Here is a 24,569-nt window from a genome sequence, read left to right as displayed (position 1 = left end):
TGTGTCACATGATTCATTCCGAACAGTTGTCTTCGCTGTAACCGGTATTTCGTCAGACAAGTACAAAAATACTTTTAAGCAGTGGTGATATTCGTCCGCTTCGCACCAGTTCGGAGGAACCGGTTGTTGTTTTCTAATGTCAGGTGTTTGACAATAAAGTCATTTGACATCATGCAATATTTTTCAAAGATATTGTCATGGTCAGCCGCTGAAGCACAGATTTTGAGGTGTTCCGAATCCATTTCTTGATTTGAATTGCACAATGGACGAACCGGTTGTTAAATTATTTCTAGGTAATATTTGCAATTACCATGAACATATAACAATATATGTTTAACATAGGTACACATGAGAGAACTGGTTAAACTCTTTAATATCACCACTGCTTTTAAGTGGAACCTGTTTTAATGCCTAAATGTGCTATGACGTCCACGTGAAAGTTCATAATTATATTAATCAAATTACTGGAAACCAGCTTGATAATTATTTTGAAACAATCTCGTGGTTATTTCAATAAAAATACAAATAATTCGTCCCTTTGATTAATGTGATAACCAGAAAACGAGTTGTTAACCTTGTAAGTCCAAGATACAAGCAATATATGAGTTTTATTTTTGTTCTACTTTTTCCAGCGGAACTAGATAATCGTAACACCCGTAACACACTAGACCTGCTATCAGTCGACTGAAACCATCGTGAAGTCGACGTTAAGTAGTAGTTGTCACGTCTATAATTGCAACTGGGTGTGCAATTGTATACGCAACAGTTATAAATCAATCAGCCTACAATGCTAAGACATGTGTACTATATTATCGCTATTGTGCATTTTTATTACGGAATTTATTATGCTGTGCGTTACTTAAGGTTGCCAGCTCACTTGCAACGAGGAGAATGGTTTGAATCTATTGGTAGATTCAAATTCTTAACATTCTGGAACATGGTAGGTAATTTTAAAATTTATGATAATAGGAAATTTTAGTACAGAATTTGTGTCTAGTAAGGTATATCAATGTATATTAATCTTATCAAAATATTTCGGATAGAATCTCACAATCTTCATATTGTTACAAATTTCACCTGCATCGCAAAGTTCCAACACGTACTACAGTATGAAGTGAGAAATCGGATATAATAAAGTAGCATTATTCGAAATTACACATCAGATCTCCTCACTGCACTGTGTTTAAGCAAAATTTAATACTGCGTTGTCATGACACTACTGACTCTCCTTGTACGCAACTCGCTACCAGTGCAGCGGAATCAATAAATCAGTTTGTAACCAACTGTGGCTCTGTACGCACTTACACGAACCGTCATTAAATATATAAGAACTAACAATAAATTTGATTTGTCACTTTGACGTTTTTTTGTAATTTAAGTTTATCAATTCAAGAAAACATTAACATGTAATTAAAACAAGGAAACAAGCAATGCTATCTTTAAATCCACCGCTCAATTTATGTAACCAACATAACAAATTTATTTGCTATTAATTTATCTATACGTACAATAATATATTTAACAAACGCTTATACTTCTTATATATCTCGAAATGATAAGAATGAATAAATGAGATTACAAATTTACTAGCCTGCTGTGTCTATTTAAATAGGTTTCTTATATTTATGTTCAATTATTTATTAATGGTCTGCAATGTTGGTTATCGTTCCCGCTGTATCTGTAGGCCAGCAGACCAAGGTACATGGAAGAACTAGCAGACGAACTCCAACGTTAGACATTTACTGCACTGTTTAGTAGGTGGACGTAGAAAGTGGTTTAGTAGAAGTGAATGATGTGATACTCTAGTTTGTGGATCTGTTTTGTTTGCTTTGTAATAACGGTGTGTACAGTTTACGTTCTGGTGATAGAAGTACAAAATGTCGAATAATCAGGATGGAAGCGAAAGCGAGAATAATGCTGGTTTATATAAACTCATACGCTTCATCATTCATCTTCTTGGATGTCTTCAGTTTTCTTACAGTGTGTACTATGATTGGAATTACGTAATAATACCAGCTTCGGTCAGTCATATGGGATCAGGATATGGTGGAAAGTTGAAATTTTTGACTTTCTGGGATGCGGTTAGTTTCTTTTAAACCAACGCTGCTCAACAAACACAATCTCATGATTTTACATTTCACACCAGATTGGTTTAATTAATAACAGTAGGTCTTAATTTTTGTTTTCAGTGTTGTAACACTATCGGTAATTATTTATTTTCCAGATATTGCAGTCGGTCTACTTCACTATTTGTCTTATAAATGATTTTTTTGGAAACAACGACATTTCTATTAAAGAGAAACCTTTAATTCGCAAGTTGAAGGACTATATGTACGCAACTGTTGCGTTTCCCTTGGCCATGGTGAGTAATTTAATACTTTAATGCAATTTACAATAATACATCAGTTATGTTTATGTGCAATTTTAAATGTGCACTTTTGTTTTTGTTTTAGTTTGTGGGTGTACAGTTCTGGGCTTTGATGGCTATTGACCGGGAGCTTGTGTTCCCCAAAGCATTGGATCCATTTTTTCCATCATGGCTAAATCATGTAATGCACACCAATATCGTCATCTTTACTGTACTTGAGATGGTCACAACTTTCCGTGTATATCCGAAACGTTCCAAGGGGCTTACTGGACTCTTGGTGTTCTTGGCTGTTTATCTAGTATGGTGAGTTTTATGAACTAGGATCAGACGTTTATAGGGAGGCCTATAGTATAAAGAGGACCTGAAGCATGTTGTACAGTTACTCCAGCTAGCGGTAATGCTTAGAAGATCAAGACATGAAACAAACATTTATAGGCTACAATGCGAATCGTTTTCTGCTCTTAGAAAGATCACTGACAATGACTTCGGCATATTGGAGAAACTCTTAAGGGGTATGTTCATCAAATTTATTATTGCAGGTTGGAAAGCTGAGAGTAAATGGCTTACTAAATGCTTACATTTGGATTATGTGGCCTATTCATTGTGATATGGAGTATTTTGAAGATTTTTTTTTTTCAAAACCAGTTTTATTTTCATTACCTAATTGAATTAGGGGTAACTTAGTTCTGTCAAGAAAGCCAACCAAGGTAGGCATGATTTATTTTCCTGAACTTGGCTTCTAGTCGAGTTATATGTACTGACAATAAAATAAAAATTTAGGGGCGACGCCAATTTGGGATCGAAAATCTATTACTTTATCTTCAGTCTTCTTGCCTAAATATTCACACATCCTTATGTAGCATCCTGGGCACCATGTTTGCAACTGAATTAGACCTACTCTTGAAACTGAAAATTTGCCTTCCTTTGGCAGTGCTCTAGTACAGAACACCTCAAAATCTGTGCTTCATTGGCTGACCATGACAATATCTTTGAAAAATATTGGAGTGCAAGAAGTCAGATGACTTTGTCAAACGCCTGGCATTAGAAAACAACATTTTTTTTGGTATATAGAAAGTACCGGTACTTAAAAACTACAAATTCATTTGGCAGAATACCAGTATGAAGAAAATATAGGTGAAAGTTAGATATCAGACTGTTTCATTACCGAAACGAAGTATAGCCCTACACACTATATTTGTTATAAATTATATACCGATAGCCATAGGCAGAGATACAGGGGGGAGGGGGGGCAAAATTATAATAAAAGAAATATGACCGTCTGTCATTTCGTCACACTTTAATTTTTGCATTTCAACACACAAATATTTTTAATTTTCATTTTTATTTAAATTTTTGCTCACCTATACCATGCTCCTCAAGTACTATATCTCATTCAAAGTATATTGTTCATATTGATTCAAGATGAACAGTTATGGTCCACACCTGTGGAGTAACGGTCAGTGCATCTGGGTGCGAAACCAGGTGGCCCGGGTTCGAATCCCGGTCGGGACAAGTTACCTGGTTGAAGTTTTTTCTGGGGTTTTCCCTCAACCCAATACGAGCAAATGCTGGGTAACTTTCGGTGCTGGACCCCGGACTCATTTCACCGGCATTATCAACTTCATTTCATTCAGATGCTAAATAACCTAGATGTTGATGCAGCATCGTAAAATAACCCAAAAACAACATGAACAGTTATGTGTTTGTCCATTCCACTTTTTTTGCTGTCCTTTCCATTGATATTTTTCGCAGTTTTAGTACCTCAATGTAATCTATGTTTTTATGTTAATATATTTATGACCATGGAGATAGGTGGATATGTTTTACAAAATTCATACGGCAGTCCATTGTGGCAACATTCTGCCATGCCTGTAGGTCGTACAGTTCTTAATTGTGGTGCTTCAGTCCAAAATCTAGGAGGGAAGGTTGATCTTTCAGTATAGTTTTCCAGAATATACCTAATGAGAAAATTGAAAACATTCAATAACAAGAGGGCCTCTGATATTGGTTCTGCAAGAGCATCTGATAACCTCTCTGATGGTAAATAGGAAGGATAAAAAAAAATACAAGTTTTTAACCACACTCGAATTTCAGGTGTTTTATTTCGGAGGTCCTGATTTGATATAGGCCCTACTGTTTCCTTTATTTTTCCTGAGCTAACTCTCTCCTGAGTAAAATTGACGTCTGCAATCTTAACACTGGAAAAATTAATTTTGGCAGCATTTTGTAATGCTATTTCATAATCTAACAAAAGCTTTGAAATGATTAACTACTTTTCATATGTTTGGAGACTAAATTTCTGTAGCAAGCCTGCAAACACCACATGTTGTTATATATTAGGGTATTGGCATTTGATAAAAAACAAATAAACACTGGGATATTGTAAGCATTAACACACGAATGTGTACATTTGATAGAAATAGTTGGGAGCACAATCAAAAGTACCGTCATCCAAAACGATGATAAATTAATTATTAATGAAGTTGGATTTTTCTTACAAGTTACGACCATTTTATTGTTCCCATCCATATAAAAACTGTTCTCAAATGTGTGTAACTACATTTTCGCAGAAGCATATTATAAGACTTCGTCGATGGAAGGAACAGGAGAAAGAAGAAGTTTACAAAGTTTCCTATAAATTGCCTCCCTGAACAGATCAATTTCAGAAAGAGGAAAACAATCTAAAAATTATTTCGGCCCTAATTAACTTTAAGGGTTTTGCATATAAATTCCCTGTTGCCATTCTTTTCAATGCTGTACGAATTTTTAATTTTTTAATTTATTAGATATGATGAAATATTTTCATGATCATGATAACCTGTTTTATCAATGTTTAAAAGTTTTTATATCTCATGGTATGTTTCACTGTAAACTTCCATGTCTTGTTCTTTGTTATTTTTTATAATTTTAAAGTCTATGTTTATAAAATCTTAACATGTTAAAATACACACACTTATGTAAAACTCTGAAAGAACATTTGTTTATAAAATATTAACACGTTAAAATATACATTTAATTATATCTCTAAAAGAACATTTGTTTAAAATAAATTTGCTAAAATGCTTTGGGCCTTTATTGAAGCCACATTAATTCCCTAACCACTATTCAAAAAAACAAATGCACTACTATACACTATCGCTAAGCCTGAGTGAAGGCATATAGTGCCTTTGTCTTTGAGATAGGCAATGTATAGCATTGCCAAACCAAGCCTGTTGAATTCTGAACATGCCTACATTAGAAGAAATGCGATGAAAGTTTCATTTTCTAAGAGTAAAGTGCGACAAAATAAACTGCAGCAAGAAAAATTTACATCTCATGTTTATGCATGAAAGATAAACTCACAAGATTTTTTTTCTAGATACTGGCATATGGTGATATGCATTGCTCATGTGCATAACTGCATTGTTGCCAAGAAAACATAATGCTACATGCTCTGCCTATCTCAAACGTCTGGATTTAATGTTCCTAATTATGTCAGGTGAAGAATACCATGCATGCAGTTCTGTGTTGTGTAACTTTCTCCATTCTCCTGTAACTTCATCCCTCTTAGCCCCAAATATTTTTCTAAGAACTTTATTCGCAAACACCCTTAATCTCTTTCCTCTCTCAAAGTGAGAGTTCAAGTTTCACAACCATACAGAACAACTGGTAATGTAACTGTTTTATAATTCTAACTTTCAGATTTTTTGACAGAAGACTAGATGACAAAAGCTTTTTAACCGAATAATAACAGGCATTTCCCATATTTATTCTGCGTTTAATTTCCTCCTGAGTGTCATTTATATTTGTTACTATTGTTCCAAGATATTTGAATTTTTCCACCTCTTCAAAGGATAAATTTCCAATTTTTATATTTCCATTTCGTACAATATTCTGGTCACGAGACATAATTATATACTTTGTCTTCTCGGGATTTACTTCCAAACCTATCGCTTTACTTACTTCAAGTAAAATTTCCGTGTTTTTCCTAATTGTTTGTGGATTATCTCCTAACATATTCACGTCATCCACATAGACAAGAAGCTGATGTAATCTGTTCAATTCCAAACCCTATTATCCTGAACTTCTATAATGGCATATTCTAGAGCGAAGTTAAAAAGTAAAGGTGATAGTGCATCTCCTCGCTTTAGCCCACAGTGACTGCAGTGTTATATTACAAGAAAAATGAAAGACTTTATTCAAAGTGTTTGTGCCTTATTTTCTGATGACATGGCCTATGATGCATCTTTCATTTACCAAACTCAAAAGATAATAATTAATTTCTTGAAAACAGAGCTCTTTCTTTCACATGTTAAAACTGTAGAATACTTCTTAGATGGTTGTGCTGTTCAGAACAAGAATCGCAAGAATTTCATTATTGTAATAGGCCTATATAATCATGAAGCAGACTTTGGTATGAAATGTAAATGGTCATTTTTTTGTTGCTACTAGTCATGGAAAATCTCCTTGTGATGTAATTGGAGATACTTTGAAAAGGAAGGTTACCAAAGCCAGTTTACAAAGGCCATTTAATGAACAAATAACCACTGCATCACAAGTGTTCAAGTTTTGCAAGGAGAATCTCAAGGAGATTACAATGTTTTTATGCAACAAAACAGGAAATGGTTAAAGTCCGAAATGATCTCACTGAATGGTTTAAAAATGCAGAAACCATTGCTGGGACATGATGCATGCATCAATTTGTGTCTTTGTCTACATATGAAATTGGAGCAAAGCGATTAAATTCTGATGTGGATTACAGTGTGATACTTAACATATTTAAACCTGTTGTGAATCTAAATTCTAAGGCAAATTCGTATGTTGCTGTGTGTATGAATCTTTGTGGCATGTGGGTTTTATTGAAAAAGTTAATTATGAGGAAGGTGATACTACAATAAAATTTATGCATCCACATGGGACCTCTCCATCAATTTATTGGCCTGATAATGACAGTTGTGTAGTTCCATTTTCAAACATTTTGTGCCAAATTGATGTCAGCACAGCCACAGGAAGGACCTATACTTTAAACCAAGATTCTTACAAAAGAATTGAAGCCAAACTGTCTCACAAGCAAACATTCTGATGGGGGCAGATAAAAAAAGTTAATTTTTTTTCTTTCACCATGTTAATAATGTCAAAGAGGTGCTTATACAAATTTTGGCTACTCAACCGCAATTACAAGGGCCATAAAAAAATAAGTTCGCCAGGGCCTGTTAACAGAAAGAAATCATAATTTCATTGCACACATTTATTGAAACAGACACAGCATTTGTTGAGCTATTTTTCAACATATTCCCCACTGGAATTGAGATATAGGTTTGATAAAGAGGTGCAGACGGCTGTCAAATGCTGGTTCCGATCACAGACAGCAGACTTCTACAACACAAGGATATAAATTGATCTCATGGTATGACAAATATCTCAGTTCCAGTGGGGGAAATGTTGACAAATAGCGCAACAATTGCTGTATCTGTTTCAATAAATCTTTTCATGCATTTGTGTTTTCTTTTCTTTAAACTGGCCCAGGGAAAATCACTTTCTGGAAGGCCTCGTAATTGCGGCCGAATGGCCAAAATTTGTATAAGCACTTTTTTTGACATTATTAACATGGTAGAAAAAAATTCACTTTTTTATCTGCCCCGATCAGAATGTTTGTCAGTTGTAAAAAGTTAAATTTTGTTCACATTTTGAGAAGTGCTGTGCCTTATATATTTATTTGCCAAAAAGTAAGTTGTAATCATTTCCCTATTATACATTTTTTTGTCTATAGATATAGCACTATGTTCTCAGTACTATACATAATTTTCAGCATTTTCTAAGGTGTGACACTTTGGAAAAAAAATTAATTTCCAATAAACGCAAAAAAAAAAAAAAGTAATAGCGTCATAGTAGTTTAAATGTGCAATTTTTATAATCTCCAATATAAATCTCAGTTACAGAGCAAGTTTAATAAAAATTCAATGATTACTTTGGAAACTGTGGCATTATTTGTAATTTTTTCAACTGCTGACATGCGACTACATTCATAACAATATTACTGTTTTCTGCTTCAATGACTTCACGGATTTCAATACAATTTTAAAGGAAGCCATTCACTGAGGTGGTATGTAACATACATGCAAAGTTTCAGCAAAATTGGAAACAGTGGGTGACATGGTCTGGATGAATTGATATGACATGACCCTCACATAACGCAGCAGATGGTTGATTGTATTTAACTCTCATTGTAAGCAAAATGGACTTGTAATATTCAAGTCTAAACATGTTATAACTTCACTTAGCCCACTATCTTTCTGTTTATAATATGTATATAATACAAATCTCCGAATCAAACAATTTTGTGCACTGGAAGCAGAGCTGCCAAGTTAAAATTCTGAATTAAAGTGGAAATTGTGTCCAAAAAAAAAAAAGCTAACACCACTGATAATTATTATTTTCATAAGAAATATAACTTAAAAATAAATACATCATCATAAATACAATAACAAATTATTCAGCTTTGAAAATGTGAAACACAATATATACAGCAATATTACTGTGAATTACTTTTATTATACTCTTCAATGGCATGTCTGGATTTATTAAAATATTTTTCGTCAAGCACTTCTTCATGGCGTTTTCCCTCATATTTGCAACGTACAATGAAGAGAGACACAGAGTTAAGGCTATCTTCAGTGAGGAACGAAATTGAATTTTATTTTGTCTGTTTAAACTGAAAATTCTCTTCTATTGCATTACTGTGTGGTAATGTCATAACAAATTGTACAACTGTGCATAACTTCCCATACTTTGGTCTGCTAGTACAGTTCAATTCTTTATAGAGATTTGTCTACACTTCCTCAGAATCGATACTTTGGGAATTGTTTCTTAGATCTTTCTGTTTACATTTCTAAAGCATAAACTGATCATACAAACAATTCATATAGGCCTATCATCATCTGAGAAGAGAACACCGTCTTTGTATCTATTGCAGAAACATTGAACTTGGTTAAAGTTACTTCCCATATTGTTTAAATTGGCAAATGTGCTATTACAAACATCATTATCATCACTGAATGGCAAATTCACTTGAAAATATATACTGGAAGTAGAAAAGAAACTCTCACCCCCTCAAAAAAATATTGGCCTGTCTTTCTCAAATACTTTCATCTATTAGCTTTCTGAGAAACTGTTGTTGTTGTTGTTTTCTAATGCCAGGCGTTTGACAATAAAGTCATTTGACCTCTTGCCCTCCAAAATTTTTCAAAGATATTGTCATGGTTAGCCACTGACGCACAGATTTGGAGTTAAATGGCAAGTTGTAGCCGATTTAAGTGAACCCATATTTTTAACGTTTTGTTGGCTACTTCATTCACACACAACCCCCAGAATGTCTGGAGGACCACACCTGCTGTTGGTCGACGGGTCTACTAGACCTAGTTGGGAGATCTTGTTGATCACCAGCTTTCCCTCCTTAAGCCACTGGAGGACGATTTTAGTGCCATAGCAGGTCAGCACTAGGAACAGAAAAGTAGAAAGGGTAGGAAGGAAAGTGAAATGAACCCCTAGGCCTCGAATGCTCTAATACTGTCGGGGCCGAAGAAAGTAAGAGTTCACTCAGAGGACTGGATAGGAAAGAGTAAAGAGAGAAATAGGTATTGAATAGAGAAAAATTATACCAAATTCGGTCATTAACTCATCAAGCTGACCAGTGCTAATTGATGAGTAGCCCCTCCCTTTAGTTCAGTTTGTAAAATTATGCTTACTAACAGCTGCACCACGGGAAGGTAGGGATGGGACATTGCGTATTTGTCCAGGTTGGTTCCTTAAAGCCTACAGTGGGAAGGATTAATGGCTCTCCCCCCTGTATTCGACAAATACCATTTTGCAGTCTCTGAGAAACTGTTTAGTCTACATTTCAAATCAATGAACAACTCAGAAATTTGTAGTCGATTAGCTCTATTCATATTAACACTTGAGATTAGGACCCTACATTGCATCAGTTTATACAAACTGACATGACAGAGCAATTTATGCAACAAATCAGACTTCGTATCTTTTAAAAATTACGTGCATGGTGACTCTTTCTGCAGAGTCAAGTTGAAAAAATTAAACACAGGCAATACACGCTGGAAGAAGAGTAAACTTCTGTCATGGGATCATTAAATCAGTTTTGAAGCCTCTATAAAAGTTTAAATTGGAAATTGAAATAAACCAAATGATACAAAATAGAGTCTGGCACAGCTTTTGTGAAAAAATCTGATAAACAGGTACCACTTGCTGACAAGCTGACAAACCTTAGAAAATGCTGTCAGCTTTAAAAGCTCACTTGGCAGCCCTGAAAGATTTACTTGTAAACAGATGTAGCAAGCATTAATCACGAAACTAACACGCGGGAAAACATTTCCAGAAAACAATATATTAATGTTGTGAAAGTTCAGTTCTTCAAGGAAATATGGAAGTTTCAGACAATATGATGATTTTAAAATTCAATACTTTTGTCCTTCATTTCATAGAATGATCATACTGCATTGAATAATCGTTGCAGTTAGAAACATAATTATAAATAAACTATTTGTAAGGCATATCACTGGCTAGTGTGTCGGCTTTCTATGCCAGAGATCTGAGTTAAGATTGCATTGAGTTCAAGTGAAATTAGTGGTGGATGAAGATGATGTTTGAGGCAGGTTTTCATGGAATATACCTCGCTTTCCTTGCTGGAATTCTGCTATTTTTCCATTGCTGTAGTTCCCTAATGCACCACAGGTAGAGTTCAGTAGGACTGAGTAACCGACAAGTTCTAGAGGTTCATGCATAGGAATCGAAATATGTGTCATTGAATTAAAAAATATATTAAATGAAGGTTGTATTATATTTTCATGTTTCGTTTATTGTTCTATCTTTTCACATTTGCATATAAATTGCACACTAATTAGATGCTTTGTTTCAGGCTTCACATCATTTACGCGAATTCTGGTGTATGGGTGTATCCAGTACTTGAAGTATTGAATTGGTGGCAGCGTGTAATTTTCTACATTGTTTCTTTATGCATTGCATGTGGATTATATCTTATTGGAGAAACCCTCAATAAGGCAATATGGGGTAAGATCACATGTATTGTGCTCTTCATTAAGATACACGATTTATGTAGAATTTGTTATACAGTAAGGTCCGAAAGTCTTGTAAACTCCCCCTTGTTTGTATGTTGATGTGCATCCATTTTGAACATGTCATAGCAGATGTGTTGATACTTTACGTTTCAGCTTGTATAGTGATCCAGAACATCAGTATGGGACCATCATTGTTGCGGCACAAAATGTTGCAGCACCATGTCCTGTGTGAAATTTTACGCAGCAAAGGTGGTGTGGTTTCCCTTTGGGGAATAATTAGCAGCATGTCTCGAAACATCGATACCTGACAATTGAAGGTTTGAAGCATGTTAGACAGGGCATTCAGGAAAATCATACTGCTTTTGCTGTGGAAAATTTCACACAGGACATAGCTCCACATCATTTTGTGCAGCGACAATGATGGATCACTAAACAAGCTGGAACGTAAAGTATCAACCATTGTCACACATCTGCTATGACATGTTCAAAATGGATGCACATCAACATACAAATGGGGGGGGGGGAGACTTTCGGATCTTACTGTAAATTGTTGAGATTCATTTCATTGCTCTTTTTAAATATACCCATCATACACAGAATGAGTCAAACCTAAGGGACTGGCACTCCTGCAGCTCTCTTCACTACATTCTGGCAAGCAGATCACCAGCTCTCACAGATAACTTTCTTGAGATTTTACAGAACTTCAGCCTACCAAGCAATCCTTGACGTAACTAGTGAATTATTTATTTAAATAAATGAAGAGAATGTTGCCTGAATTTCGAGCAATTGTTCAAAGTGTCCTCCATTACATTCTGTACACGTGTTGCAGAGATGTATAAGTTTTGGAACATCTGCTAGAGTTCATTACCACGCTACTTCATTCTTAAGAGCTTTTGGAGTACGTGGGTTATTTTTATACAATTTTTGTTTGAGGGTAAAAGTCATACACCAACAATCTGGAGAGGCTCTGTTTTCACAAAGGGCTTCCATTAATTGTCCAGGTGCTCAATCTTGCTGAAAAATACGTAATTATTTTCTTGTTTTATAAGAAGTTATGAAAATAGTCGCAAAATGTTAGCATAATGCATCGAATTGTTTCATATAAAAATATAGGACCAATTAGTCTTCACATATTAATCATAAACCATACTCTCACTTTTTGATCATGTAGTGAGAGTTCATGAGAGCAGTGTGGATTTTTGGTATCCCAGTACGAAGTATTTGGGATGTTCACATAGTCGCTCAGTTGAAACCAAGCTTTGTCACCAAAAAGAAGAAGCATTGTATCAATGATTTCATCTTGAATAAGGTTCTAACATCCAGCGAGAAAATTATATGCATTCCGTTGGATCACCTGGATTCAATTTATGAACCACCATTACTGCTAGATTATGCTAGACCACTTTGCCATTAAAACTTTGTCTGGGGTGCACCACGTGGAGGTGTGTCTACTTTATCAGACTGGCTATTACACAGTTCATTTTATGACATGAATCCATCCAAAATGCAGTGATCTTCTCCGACTCTAAAGCAGCACTCCAAACAATAGCTGCATTACAAACTCCCATTTCAAAAGAAATCACTGATTACATGCAAGAAATTAGTACATTACTGACAAACAACAAAAGAATTGTACTGTAATGGGCACCAGGATAATACCGAATTCTTGGAAATGAAGGCTGATGAATTGGCAGAGAAAGGGACAATTATTTACTTTTATTTTATTTTTATGTTAGTAGGTTATTTTACGATGCTTTATCAATATCTTAGGTTATTTAGCGTCTACGTTCAGGGTAGATGGAAAGTAAATTCCAATCCGGTATTCATCTTTGCGAGTGGGGAAAACCCCAAAAACACCCACGAATCGGATTGCCTGGCATCGGGATTTAAACTTGGACAGATCCGTAGAAACAAAATGTAGCATGTCCATATTTACAGAAAAACTATTGATGAAATAAATATTTTATTCTATATTTACAACAAATATGTACAACTTACTGTACTGTCACTAGTTGTTTCATCTTCCTCCAGCTCATGCAGGTCATTCACACTGTCCTCTGATATGTGTATGTGATTTTTACATCAAATTATACGTCTCACTTTTGGACCATGTTCTTTAGAAACCATGTTGTTCAAAGGTTTGGTTCATTCTGACAGAATGAAGTCGCTAATAGAGACCTGCAAAACCGCGCACACAACCGGTTTAGATTCGATCGGTCGGAGCTCAACCAGCTACGATGAACATCGGGCCAAATAACTTGGTTGTCGATTGATTACACCTGATGTATTGCAGAGTAGACAGAACATCAGGCACATTTACATGAAAATAACGTTTTTCGAGTACACAACTGGAGTAACAAGGAAATTTACGTTGTCTTATTGAAAAAAAAAAAGTGTTTGCAAGTATTCTTACAGTTCATTCGACACTATAACACATATATTTTCTTTATTATTCTGAACTTGCAGTAACTTTGTAAGTATCGTTTATATTTTAAACTTTTAGAGTTTTACTAATGAAAGTTGCTTATAGATATTTTAAACAATGTTATAGTTTTTCACAGAACAAGACGTGCACAAGCCATGTATATTTTTCTTACCAATAAACGTTATATAGCTGGCGTTTTTCTATACCAGTGTTAAACAGTATATGTCATAACTTCATCATTTGATTACGTCGTAACTCTTTCTCATCACATATTGACTGAATCTTGTTCGATTTGTATAACCCAATGATCGATATTACATAAGTTCATGTAAGATTGCGAATTATTTAGAACACAAATCTCACACAGAAAGAAATGGTAAGGAGGAAGAAAATACGATCTCCAATAACACCAGGTACATTTCATCATACAATAACTATTTAACATTTTCTCAGTAGGCTATACAAACAGAGTAATAATATTTAAGGATATTTATTTTGTTTAATTACAAAAATATATTTGCTTGAAATAGGAATACAAATAATTTGACACTTTAATACATTTATTTTTGTATTTCGAACTTGCTGTAATTTGACTAGTAACAAATAAATGAACAATGGACACAGTGACATCGGAAGAAATAGACGTAATGTATAATGTGAAATATCATAATGTAAACATATTCAAAAATATAATTACAATTCATTATAAAACAAAATAGAAAATAAGTACATAAGTCCATTATAACGTTTGTACTTTAAACTAAAAAAAAATGTATAGGCCTACCTCTAAAACAATAGTTGCATGCTTTTTAATTATTCTAATCAGTTGCAATATTATTTATTAAGAAATCAATTCAAAAAGATAAACAGTAATGTTATTTTCAACAATACGATTACTTTGGCTCCCAATGGTTGTTGTTCTGTACAAAATAAGTATAATTTACACATTTCTAAACTACGAATAACAAAAGAATAGCAAGATTTAGAAACAAATCATTCTGTATAAGAAAGATCTACTTCAGAGAAAATAAGTGTCATTCAAAGAACTATTTTATTACACACGTGCTAATATCAACTATTTGATGTTCACAATTATTATCAGAGCCTATTATCATAGACTACATGATCAGAGTTGACTTCTTGTGTTTATGTATTAATAAACCTCTTTTACTAGTCTAAAGTTACGCTCAGTGGAAACACTTATTCATGGAATGGCCAATATTCGTTTCACAAGTATTGCTAGAGAGGCTAGAGTTGTTTGGTGATCTTTCCATCAATTTAGTATGGAGAAAATGAAATGAGCATAATGTATAATGTGAGATATAAGTAAATAAATCCAAAATAGAATTACAATTAATCACAAAACATTAAATTAAATAATTATTAACTCTAAATGCATTCCTCCAAAACAGTAGCTAGTCATATACAGGGTAGAAGTGAAATAACCCTGCAGATTGTACGGGGCGATAAGGTTCACTTAAATGAATGGAAAACCTATATTACGTTTAATTCTCTAGTCATAGTAAACATACTAAAAGCATTGGTTGTAGTAGGTTTCAGAAGATATAAAGTTATTTTTGTTTTAGTTTTACTATTGATCGAGTTTACTGTTTTTTATGTGTGTCATTATTGTAATATTATAATTCAGTTTTCTAGTGTAAGCAAAAATTACAACCTTGGTAATTTGTGGATACCGAAAGTTTTTTTTTCTGCAATTTACATTTTACAACATCTGTAGTTTCACGCTGCATGCTGTTTGTTCCTCTTGATGATCCGCAGCTATAATATCTGGATGGTTCACTGTGATCTTCATTTTATACGCCAGAGCCGTCCACCCACAGAGAGATCGGATCAACTCGAATACACACGTTAAACCGGATACTCAGGCAGGACGCAAGCAGATGTACTTTGCATTCTGCCTATAAAGCCAGGCGTTCAGTAGCGTTCTGCAAGTTTGTTCGGCTTTCAACCGGTTTTGCAGGACTCTAACAAGCCTTATGCCAGAAGAATATTGTGACATAGCTTTCTTTTTGTTACAAAAAATCTTTACCACAAGAAAGATATTATCATTCACCTTAATTTTGTAACAACTGTTAAGAAGTTCAGGACTTAGTTCGATTTGGTATAAGACCTCCATTTGTTTAATGACATGAATCACGTAAATTATATATAACAAAATATCGATGGTGTTTAGATAAAAGGATTTAATTTTTTTTTAATGCGACTTGTTTTGCTGTATATTAGTGTAATTAGTTTAAATTTAATTACGAAACGTAAAGATATGCTTTTTGACAATTATATTTACGTCCTTCATATAAAGTAACTAATAGTAGTAGTAATAATAATAATAATAATAATAATAATAATAATAATAATAATAATAATGTGTTAAAATTTAATTATAGCTGTTTCAGAAAAATTTTTCTCTTGTGGGATAAGCCCTTTTACCTGAACGCCATCGATATATTAGCTACATGAATGAATCCTTTTGTTGTTTAGAATGTGGTCCATTTGATGATAATGCTGCTGATAACCATAGTAAAAATTGAAGGCATGGGTATTTTATATATAGTTTACAAATGTATTATTTTTTTTTTTTTTTTACAGGAAAAGTTCAAAAGCAGCTGGAGGCAGGAAAAGGCCGCAAGAAAACAAAGTAACTGCATCTGATTTTAGTCAGTATATGTTGTGTTTTGTGCACTGCAAAGAAATGCAAGTGTAGGGTGGTAGTCGTTATGCCTTAAAATAAATTTACTTTTGTGATTGATTTATTTATTGTTGGAATATAAATAATGAAATGTCAACAATAGTAAGTCAGAGTATTTATAATAGAATGGTTATAAAGATGTTTAATAATTTGTTGAAGTTTTAATGTTTTGATATTATTATGCACTGTACCAAAGTAGAGTAACTTGGGGGTATTAAAGATGTTGGTTTGATCATTGAAATCAGTGGGGCAACTAATGTTGCCATTTACAATACTCTTATTGTCATGTATCCTGATACAATCAAAAGACTTTCAAGAAATTAATCAAAAATGAATGTAGTAAAAAGATAAGTTATGATCTTCAAGTTAGAGGTCATAGCTCACACCAAAACCCAAATGTGTGTATCTCCTAAAAATAGTACAAAATCAAAATCGTGTAGGTTACTGTATGTCCATGTGATTTCGTTCATGTCAGCTGTGGTAGCCTAATTATCATTTGTCTCTTAATGACTCCGATAGCAATAATGCAGTACCTTACTTCTTACGTGACTTAAAGTCTTAAGACAGGTGACCATGACCTTAAACATGGCATGTGATAAAACATCACTGATGTATGGTATTGTATGTACATTAAAAGTTTTAGCTTAGCTCGTATAAGCTTTGAGGATGTAATTGCCTAGTGAAGTACATATTACACATCACTCCATTCCATACTAACTCTCTTGAACAAGAGAGATCTCTAACATTTATATCAAGACACACAATTTGTGACATTGACCTTGGTCTTACAACTTCCAGCCGTTTTCTAGAAGTTCTTTTTAAATGCTTTATTTACTTGCATAATAGGATCAGAATTATTCTTTTGGAAAATATAATTGGCAAAATGTCTTTAAATAATAATAAAGTAAATATTTTAAGTTGAGAATTCACAGCAGTTACTTCCGATGTAATACCTGTACCAGATGTATCTGGAGTGTTATACAAACCATTGATCTCTTTTTCATGTTACGCTCACAGAAAGGAGGGAGGTTTGTCTGACCTCTCGTGGATCTTCATTGGCCTAGCAAACTGCCTTTATATACATACTTCCTACCAATAACTATAATTTGTCAAAGTATTTCTAATGTAATGCATTTGAATTTATTTCTGTTGTTAAGACTGAAGTATAATATACAGGGTGCAACAGAAACAGTGACCCATTTTAAATATTACTTTTCAGTATTAGACATTATAACTACATAGCATTAATGCACACTATTACAAAGAACACTTGATACCATTCCTTACACGAGTCACTTTTTGTAAATTACGACCGTCAGGTCACCACCATTGTTGTTAATGCAATCTTTGGTACAAAAACGCCGAACTCTTAGGTAGGGTTACTTGTGTTATTGCCGCGATTTCAGTACGAATATTATTTTTTTCAATTCCTGGATGTTTGCTAGCCTGTTTGCATAGACCTTGGAGTTGAGAAATCCCCACAGAAAAAAGGATAGGCCGATAAACAGAGTGAATGGTGTAGTCAGTTTACATTACCAAACCTGGAAAGAAAGTGGTGTGTAAAGTCTCCATGGAAGTTCTTGCTGTGTGAACGGTTGTGCCATCCTGTTGAAACCACAACGAATCCATATTGATATTCTTTCTTCGTAGTTCCATTGTTAAGAACTGTTAAAAGATAGTCTCATATTGATCTGCTGTAACTATGACAATTCTCATGGCGTCATTATAAAAAAATGTATAGGGACCAACTATGCCCTAAGAAGACATACATACCACACAGTAACTTTTTATCTATGAAGTGGTATTTCGTCCCAGTACCTGAAGTCTTGTTTGTTGACGCCACTTAAATGGAAGTATGCCTCATCTGTCATCATCAGATTGTTGAGGAAACGGGGTTGTGTACTTAATATCTTCAGAAACTGCATACAGAAGTTTCGATGTGACTCTAAATCTCTGGGCAATAATTCATGCACCCCTTGCATCTTGGAAGAGTGGATCTTGCTTCAACAGCAAGCGCACTATGTTCATTCATTCAACCAGCGCTCCATGCTGACTGCCAAAGTTACGCTATATAGGAGGACAGCAATGCTCTGAACTGTACTACACAATACAACAAACATTAGCACTCTAGCATGCTGTTATCGATAATGGCATACATTTTAAAATGAGTCATTGTTTCTGTCACACCTTGTATTTATCGTGTGTTCGAAACAGTTTTACATGCTTTTGCTATAAATTGTGCTTTTCTCTAGAGTAGTAACAAGACGGTACACATCCTGAAGAAAATGGAAGTAATGTGTAATGTTTCGTACTGAAAATCTGGAATTATTCATTCAGTCCTTTTACCATCTGAAAACTTAAAAGTTTAAATCCAGTGTTTATAACTGTTTTCAGATTGAGTAGGGAATACACTTTAGGTAGCTGTATAATAAATGTACTGTCTTCTCTAAAATGTTTGTCTCGAGTTCATATGTCTACCAGATTCCATTAGACTATTAATTCTGGGAGGGAATGTAAGAATAGTAATTAATAGGAATTCATAATGTTCCCTAGACATGTTGTAAGACTATGTTCTTAAATTGGTGTTGGATTTCTGACAATCGGTGCTTTCTTATAAGATATCTACAGTATCATTGAAATTTGCATACCCTTATGAGTTCATTTTCATACTGATCTATCAATGAGGTAGTTATTTCATTCTTACATGTCTCTCAGCTCTGTCATAGTGCATAAATCACTTGTATTTCAACAACATGGCTTTCTAAGAATTTTCATACAATAATTTCATTCACAGAATTAACCAACTCTTGCCTGAGTTTGAGCTCTGATTTTATGCAGTTGATGGAGAGTTTTTGTGAACATACTAAGATTTCTTTTATCTCATACAGTGTTGCCTTGATTTCTGGCATAATTTGAAAGTTCAAAAAAATAATTAATTGGTGAAGAAATAGGATCAAGTTCCTCTTAACATATTCCCCAAACAAGTGGCAATATTCTAATTTTATTTCACCTCATAATCTGATTCAAATTAGGAAAACTTTATTTTAAGTATTTCTGTTGTAAAGTTTTGTCTTTATGGATAATGCTCGAATTCATTTCGTGCATTGTACACAATGTCTTGTCTCTACATTCCTATATGTAGCTTTTTTATGGAAGTGTCCATAATAGTTCTAATTTTGAGATCTCATAAGAGGACAGTTTTAACTCTGCTTCTACATTGAGAATCTTGAGACCTTATTCATTAGTTTTTTTAGGTCCAACTTGTGAGAATAAATGAATTAGGACTTCAACAATACTGTGTCTCATTGAACCAGTTAATAATAATAATTTTGAAGTTCTCACATCACTTTTGCGACCATATAATTCAATAATAAATGCTGTTTTCTGTACTAACTGCTTCTGTGGCATTGTAATTTAGGAAAAAAACATCTATGGTATGAGATACATATAATATGCGGAATTATTTTCTTGTAATAAGAAGAAAAAAGATTGACTATTTATATTTTTTTTATTTGATGTAATCAGAAATTCGCAATCTCGTAGATACTGTTATCGAATTGGTAACAAGTAATGTAACAATTTTTTAATTTTTCATACTAAATCTTAAGGACAAACAAATTTAATTAATTGTAAAGGCATAACACATGGAGTGAATAATTGATTATATCGGGTTGAAATGTGGACAAATGAACTAATTTGTATATAGTGATATATACGTCACTCATGGATTACTTTATATTCTTTTCTATGTACATAAATATATATAAAAAGATAATGAAAACATTTGTGCAAGTAAATAACTATATATTACTGCCTACGTTGAGATATTTACTTAATTTTGATAAGTACTCCATCTAATGATCTATAAATGTAAGCTATTTTGCTTCGCAGGATATTACAGTGAGTTGCTTATTTTTCTTTGGTTATTCTGTAATGTATTTCAGGGGTTGAAAGTAGTATTATAATTTGATTTATTAATTAAATACTTACAAATACAATGAATTTGTGATATGGCCATAAAAGAAATACTATATTATGTGTAAAAGTTAATGCTTTCCTTATAGCTTGTGATATTCTTTTAGATGCTGGTATCATAGAAGTCAACTGGTTTTCAGACTTCCATATCTATATATTTATTTTTTCAGTATCAGAGGTAAAACTTTGATCAAAATGAGGTACTTCGATAGGAACAGAAATTGGATAGTGATAAATCTGAGAGACTATTTTCAGTTTGGCCATTTAGATGTAGAGTAGCACTATATAATTTTATGTTGTTTTAAATTAAGAGAAACCTAATATTAAAGTGCCTGTAATCTAGCTATCTTCTCGCAAAATGTTGATTAGCTAAATTGCTTTGATGTAGTTCTACTCACATGGATGTCATCATTTCTCCATAAGAGACAAGTTAGAATAATTAACCCTAATTGACCGTCATTTTCTTGTTATAGTAAAGAGATTGAATTTGAGGCATTTGTTTAGCCTGATTAGGAAGCAACTAAAAGAGAATATAATGGAAAAATGATATACTAGAAAATAATATATGTAAATTGTATAATTGGAATATTGACTCAGTGGAACAGCATGCAGTATTGAACATTTGTAAGAAATCAGTGCAGTACTTAATAATTATTTCAACATCTTTTACATATTTTGATACTGTTTTTTCTATTCAAAATATAGTTAAACTTATTCATTCCATGACTATCTTTTAATACTTATTCTGCCAATTTTACTCCAATATTGTTAATTTTTTTATTGTTGCATTTCACTAGTATAGTTCCAAGAGGCCTATTTATATGTTCAATGTACTGGTGCTATTGAATCAAGTTTAATTTACTGTTTGCAGGGTCTTAACAATGGCCGGTTCATAACCATTTAAATATCACATAATGTTATAATGCCCAGCTCTGTGCTTAATAAGCACAAAGAATGCCATGACGAAAAGTAAAGTGTTGAATTTCTCTTTGGAGTATCAAAGTAATATATTTTGTATGTTCCATTGTACTTAGGTTTGTTACTTAATGTGGAATAGGTATCTATGGAACCAATAAATAATTTCATGTATGTGCAGTTTATTTCATATATAGGTCATTCATTATCTCACAAAACCTACTTGTACATAAGGGGAAGAAAAAAGTTGACTGAGAATCTTCCCTTCCTTGCTATGTTTCCACTTGCAGCTAGCTAGCTCACTTACGCCCACCATAAGGTTCTTACTAAGAGCTAAAGCCCACACATGCATTTGGTTTCATGAGATGACGAATGACCTATAACATTGTCATAGTTAATCCATACTCTGTCTGTATACAGAGAGTGGAGGTTTAATCAGAATACAGAAACAATACATGATTGCAGGTAACATCACGTGCTAAGATTCTTGAACTGTTGCAAGTTATATAGGTATACCTTTTTTCCAAACTGTTTCTACTATCCTTACGCCAATTATGATACTGACAAAACCGACACTACCTCCCGATATCAGAAGAGTATTTTTTAAAACTCATTAGAGGATATATTTTGAGAAAATGGATTATATATAGGATCAGTATATTTCTTATGCTACTAATGAGTCTGTGAAGTCAGTTCACATATCTCGATATTTGGCGTGCCTATAGAATAGTTACAAAAGGAACTGAGAGATTAGTGAAGTGCTTTGTGTGCAGTGTATGGGACAGAAACATGAGCATATGACGAAGTGAAGAGAGACGACTAGAAGCTTACGAAATGTGGATATTGAGCCGTGTATGCCGGCTCAGTCAGCAAGGTTGGTTCACATTCATCAACACCACTTTGTCATCAATTACAGGCATATTCCTTCTTTCAGTTACGTCACAGTAGTATGGGTACATAGGTAAGCGAGAAGAGAGGAGAAACAGTCTTGCTGGATGGTAAATTACAAATTACATTCACCCAGAAGGGTGACAGTACTCTGAATGGAGCTGGTCAGTTCGAATGTTCTAGAGTAGGAACACACGTATTTGGTATGGTAGCTCAGGACTCGTGCAGTGGCAGAGTATAAAAATTTGTGTTATAACTTACTAATGGCTTCATTGCCAAATGCAAGGCACTAGACAACAACTTACTAGAAAGACTCCTCTTCTCGTTTACCAATTTACCATCATGATTAATTGAAGAGCTTGAGGCAACTTTCATGAACATACACATAACCATGCTTAAATGCAATAGTAGAAATCTTACTATCTGCTTCTAATAATGAAAAATATAACCCTGTACAGTATTACAATTGAATGGCTTGGGGCAATATAGTGACAAGCCACATTCAAATTTCACGGGAAAGAAACTATCAAATTTTAAAATTATAACAGTTAATAAGCCTGAACTGTAAATTGAAGTTTAAGATGGCATGAGAGATTGGACTTTGAAAAGTTGATAATGACAAGCCACATTTGAACTTAATTTCTCTATGGATATTTTAAAATAATAACAATAATTCTCTGTCTATTTGGGCTGTAGGGTGGGTGACTCACCTCAATGCCTCCGACATTGGGTGGTGTTGCAGCGGTCACTGGTCGGCCAGAATGTGCTTCATTGGTAAGATTTACTCGACTCTCTTTGAAGAACCTGCACCACCTGGAGATGTTGCTACGGTCCAGACAATCAGCACTATACACCTGCAACATTTCCCTGTGGATTTCACTCGGACTTTTTGTTTTGCTTAGAAAAAACTGACTACACCTCGCTGCTCTTCACAAGTAGAAGATACATACGTTCCATCTTTACTTAGTAGTTACCGCTCGTTCCGCCAGGGTGACACCTAATCGAGCCATTGCTGTCTGTAGCGCAAGATTCAAACTATCTGCCAACTTTGAACGTCCTAATCAAAATAGTATACTGTTGTGATTCCGTTATTATGCTCCTTGCGAGCCTGCCTCGACTTTCCCTAATTTCTAGTTTCGCCCGCCACATGGTAAATCTCAGAGAGCAGACGGTCATCCCCACCTGCTTTTCACCCGCGCCATCCTTGTTGAGCAAGGGGAGTACGGTTGGTCACCCAGGTAGTAGAAACACATTACTCCCAATGACCGACTACCTTGCTGATATTGCGTCACTCACCCTGCCAGTGCAGCCCACCCACGTAGTTCACTTGAAATCCGCAAGAGAACAGTCAGGCGAGACACACATCTTAAGTGGGAGAATTGCCTCCTCCCCATTGGTCCGCGCCAATGTGACGTCACTGGTCACGTGACGGGTGGGGGAGCCAGCCTACCCACGCCTATATAAGCTCCTGTCTATCGTGCTAGAGGTCAGACATCCCCTCATCTTCAACCTAACAACTTCTCTTCTCCTCTGATCGCTTCACTCCCTTACAATTCTCTCCTATACCATTCCTGGTTTGGACTCCCCAAACTCACCCCGCCTTGCTCAACTCTAGTCCTTCCTTCAAACCCTCTGCAGTGGTTGGAGTCGCGGGCCATGTTTCCGAGCTCGATAATTCCATCCCATCTCTTCATCGGTCGGGACCGCGGGCCATGTTTGCGAGCTCGATAGGTGAAGGTACCTAGTTCACATCTCCATATTATTCGCCATAGTCGCCCCATTTTCTTTCGAGCAAGCTTAGTTTCACATCTTTCCAGACACTCCCGTTACCCCTAACTTCTTATGTCTCACGTCCTATCTCCGTCACGTCTTCAACTAGCCTCGATCAGTCATAGGAACAAATATTTCAATATTAGATATTCTTTTAACGAAACTCCCGTTTCCCTTGCCCACGACCCAGTGCAGGAACTAATTATTGAAATAAATATCTGTATTTGTAACCAGAGCTTTTCCTTTCAACATCGCAATATCATCCCTCCCCCTACACACACACACACACACACTTCGGCCTATCTTGCCTTGTCACTCCCGATTCACCTCTCAACACCTGCGGCTACAGCATTCAGCGGAGACCGGAGCACGACAATTGCCTAACATCGTTTCATCATCACCCCCCCCCCCAATAAGCTTGGGCCCATCTTGTCCCGTCACTCCCGTTTCCCC

General features: G+C 34.7%; 1 protein-coding gene across 3 annotated transcripts in view; it reads left to right on the top strand.

Annotated features, from left to right (window-relative positions):
* Positions 1 to 21,632, top strand: part of LOC138709648 (androgen-induced gene 1 protein-like) — a 45,156-nt gene extending 23,524 nt beyond the window's left edge. The window contains exons 1-5 of one of the 3 annotated variants that reach the window (XM_069840574.1): positions 759 to 940; positions 2,225 to 2,362; positions 2,454 to 2,671; positions 11,277 to 11,428; positions 16,469 to 21,632. In XM_069840574.1, coding sequence (XP_069696675.1) covers positions 788 to 940; positions 2,225 to 2,362; positions 2,454 to 2,671; positions 11,277 to 11,428; positions 16,469 to 16,521 — 714 coding nt within the window. In that variant the 5' untranslated portion in view covers positions 759 to 787 and the 3' untranslated portion in view covers positions 16,522 to 21,632. Of the gene's footprint in view, positions 1 to 758; positions 941 to 1,678; positions 2,082 to 2,224; positions 2,363 to 2,453; positions 2,672 to 11,276; positions 11,429 to 16,468 lie in introns of those variants that run through there. The other 2 variants (XM_069840572.1, XM_069840573.1) reach the window with 2 other exon arrangements.
* Positions 21,633 to 24,569: the final 2,937 nt, after the last annotated feature.

This window comes from Periplaneta americana, chromosome 11 (genome assembly GCF_040183065.1).
Source record: "Periplaneta americana isolate PAMFEO1 chromosome 11, P.americana_PAMFEO1_priV1, whole genome shotgun sequence".
Classification (NCBI taxonomy): domain Eukaryota; kingdom Metazoa; phylum Arthropoda; class Insecta; order Blattodea; family Blattidae; genus Periplaneta; species Periplaneta americana.
This window is presented reverse-complemented; position numbering and strand designations above follow the sequence as displayed.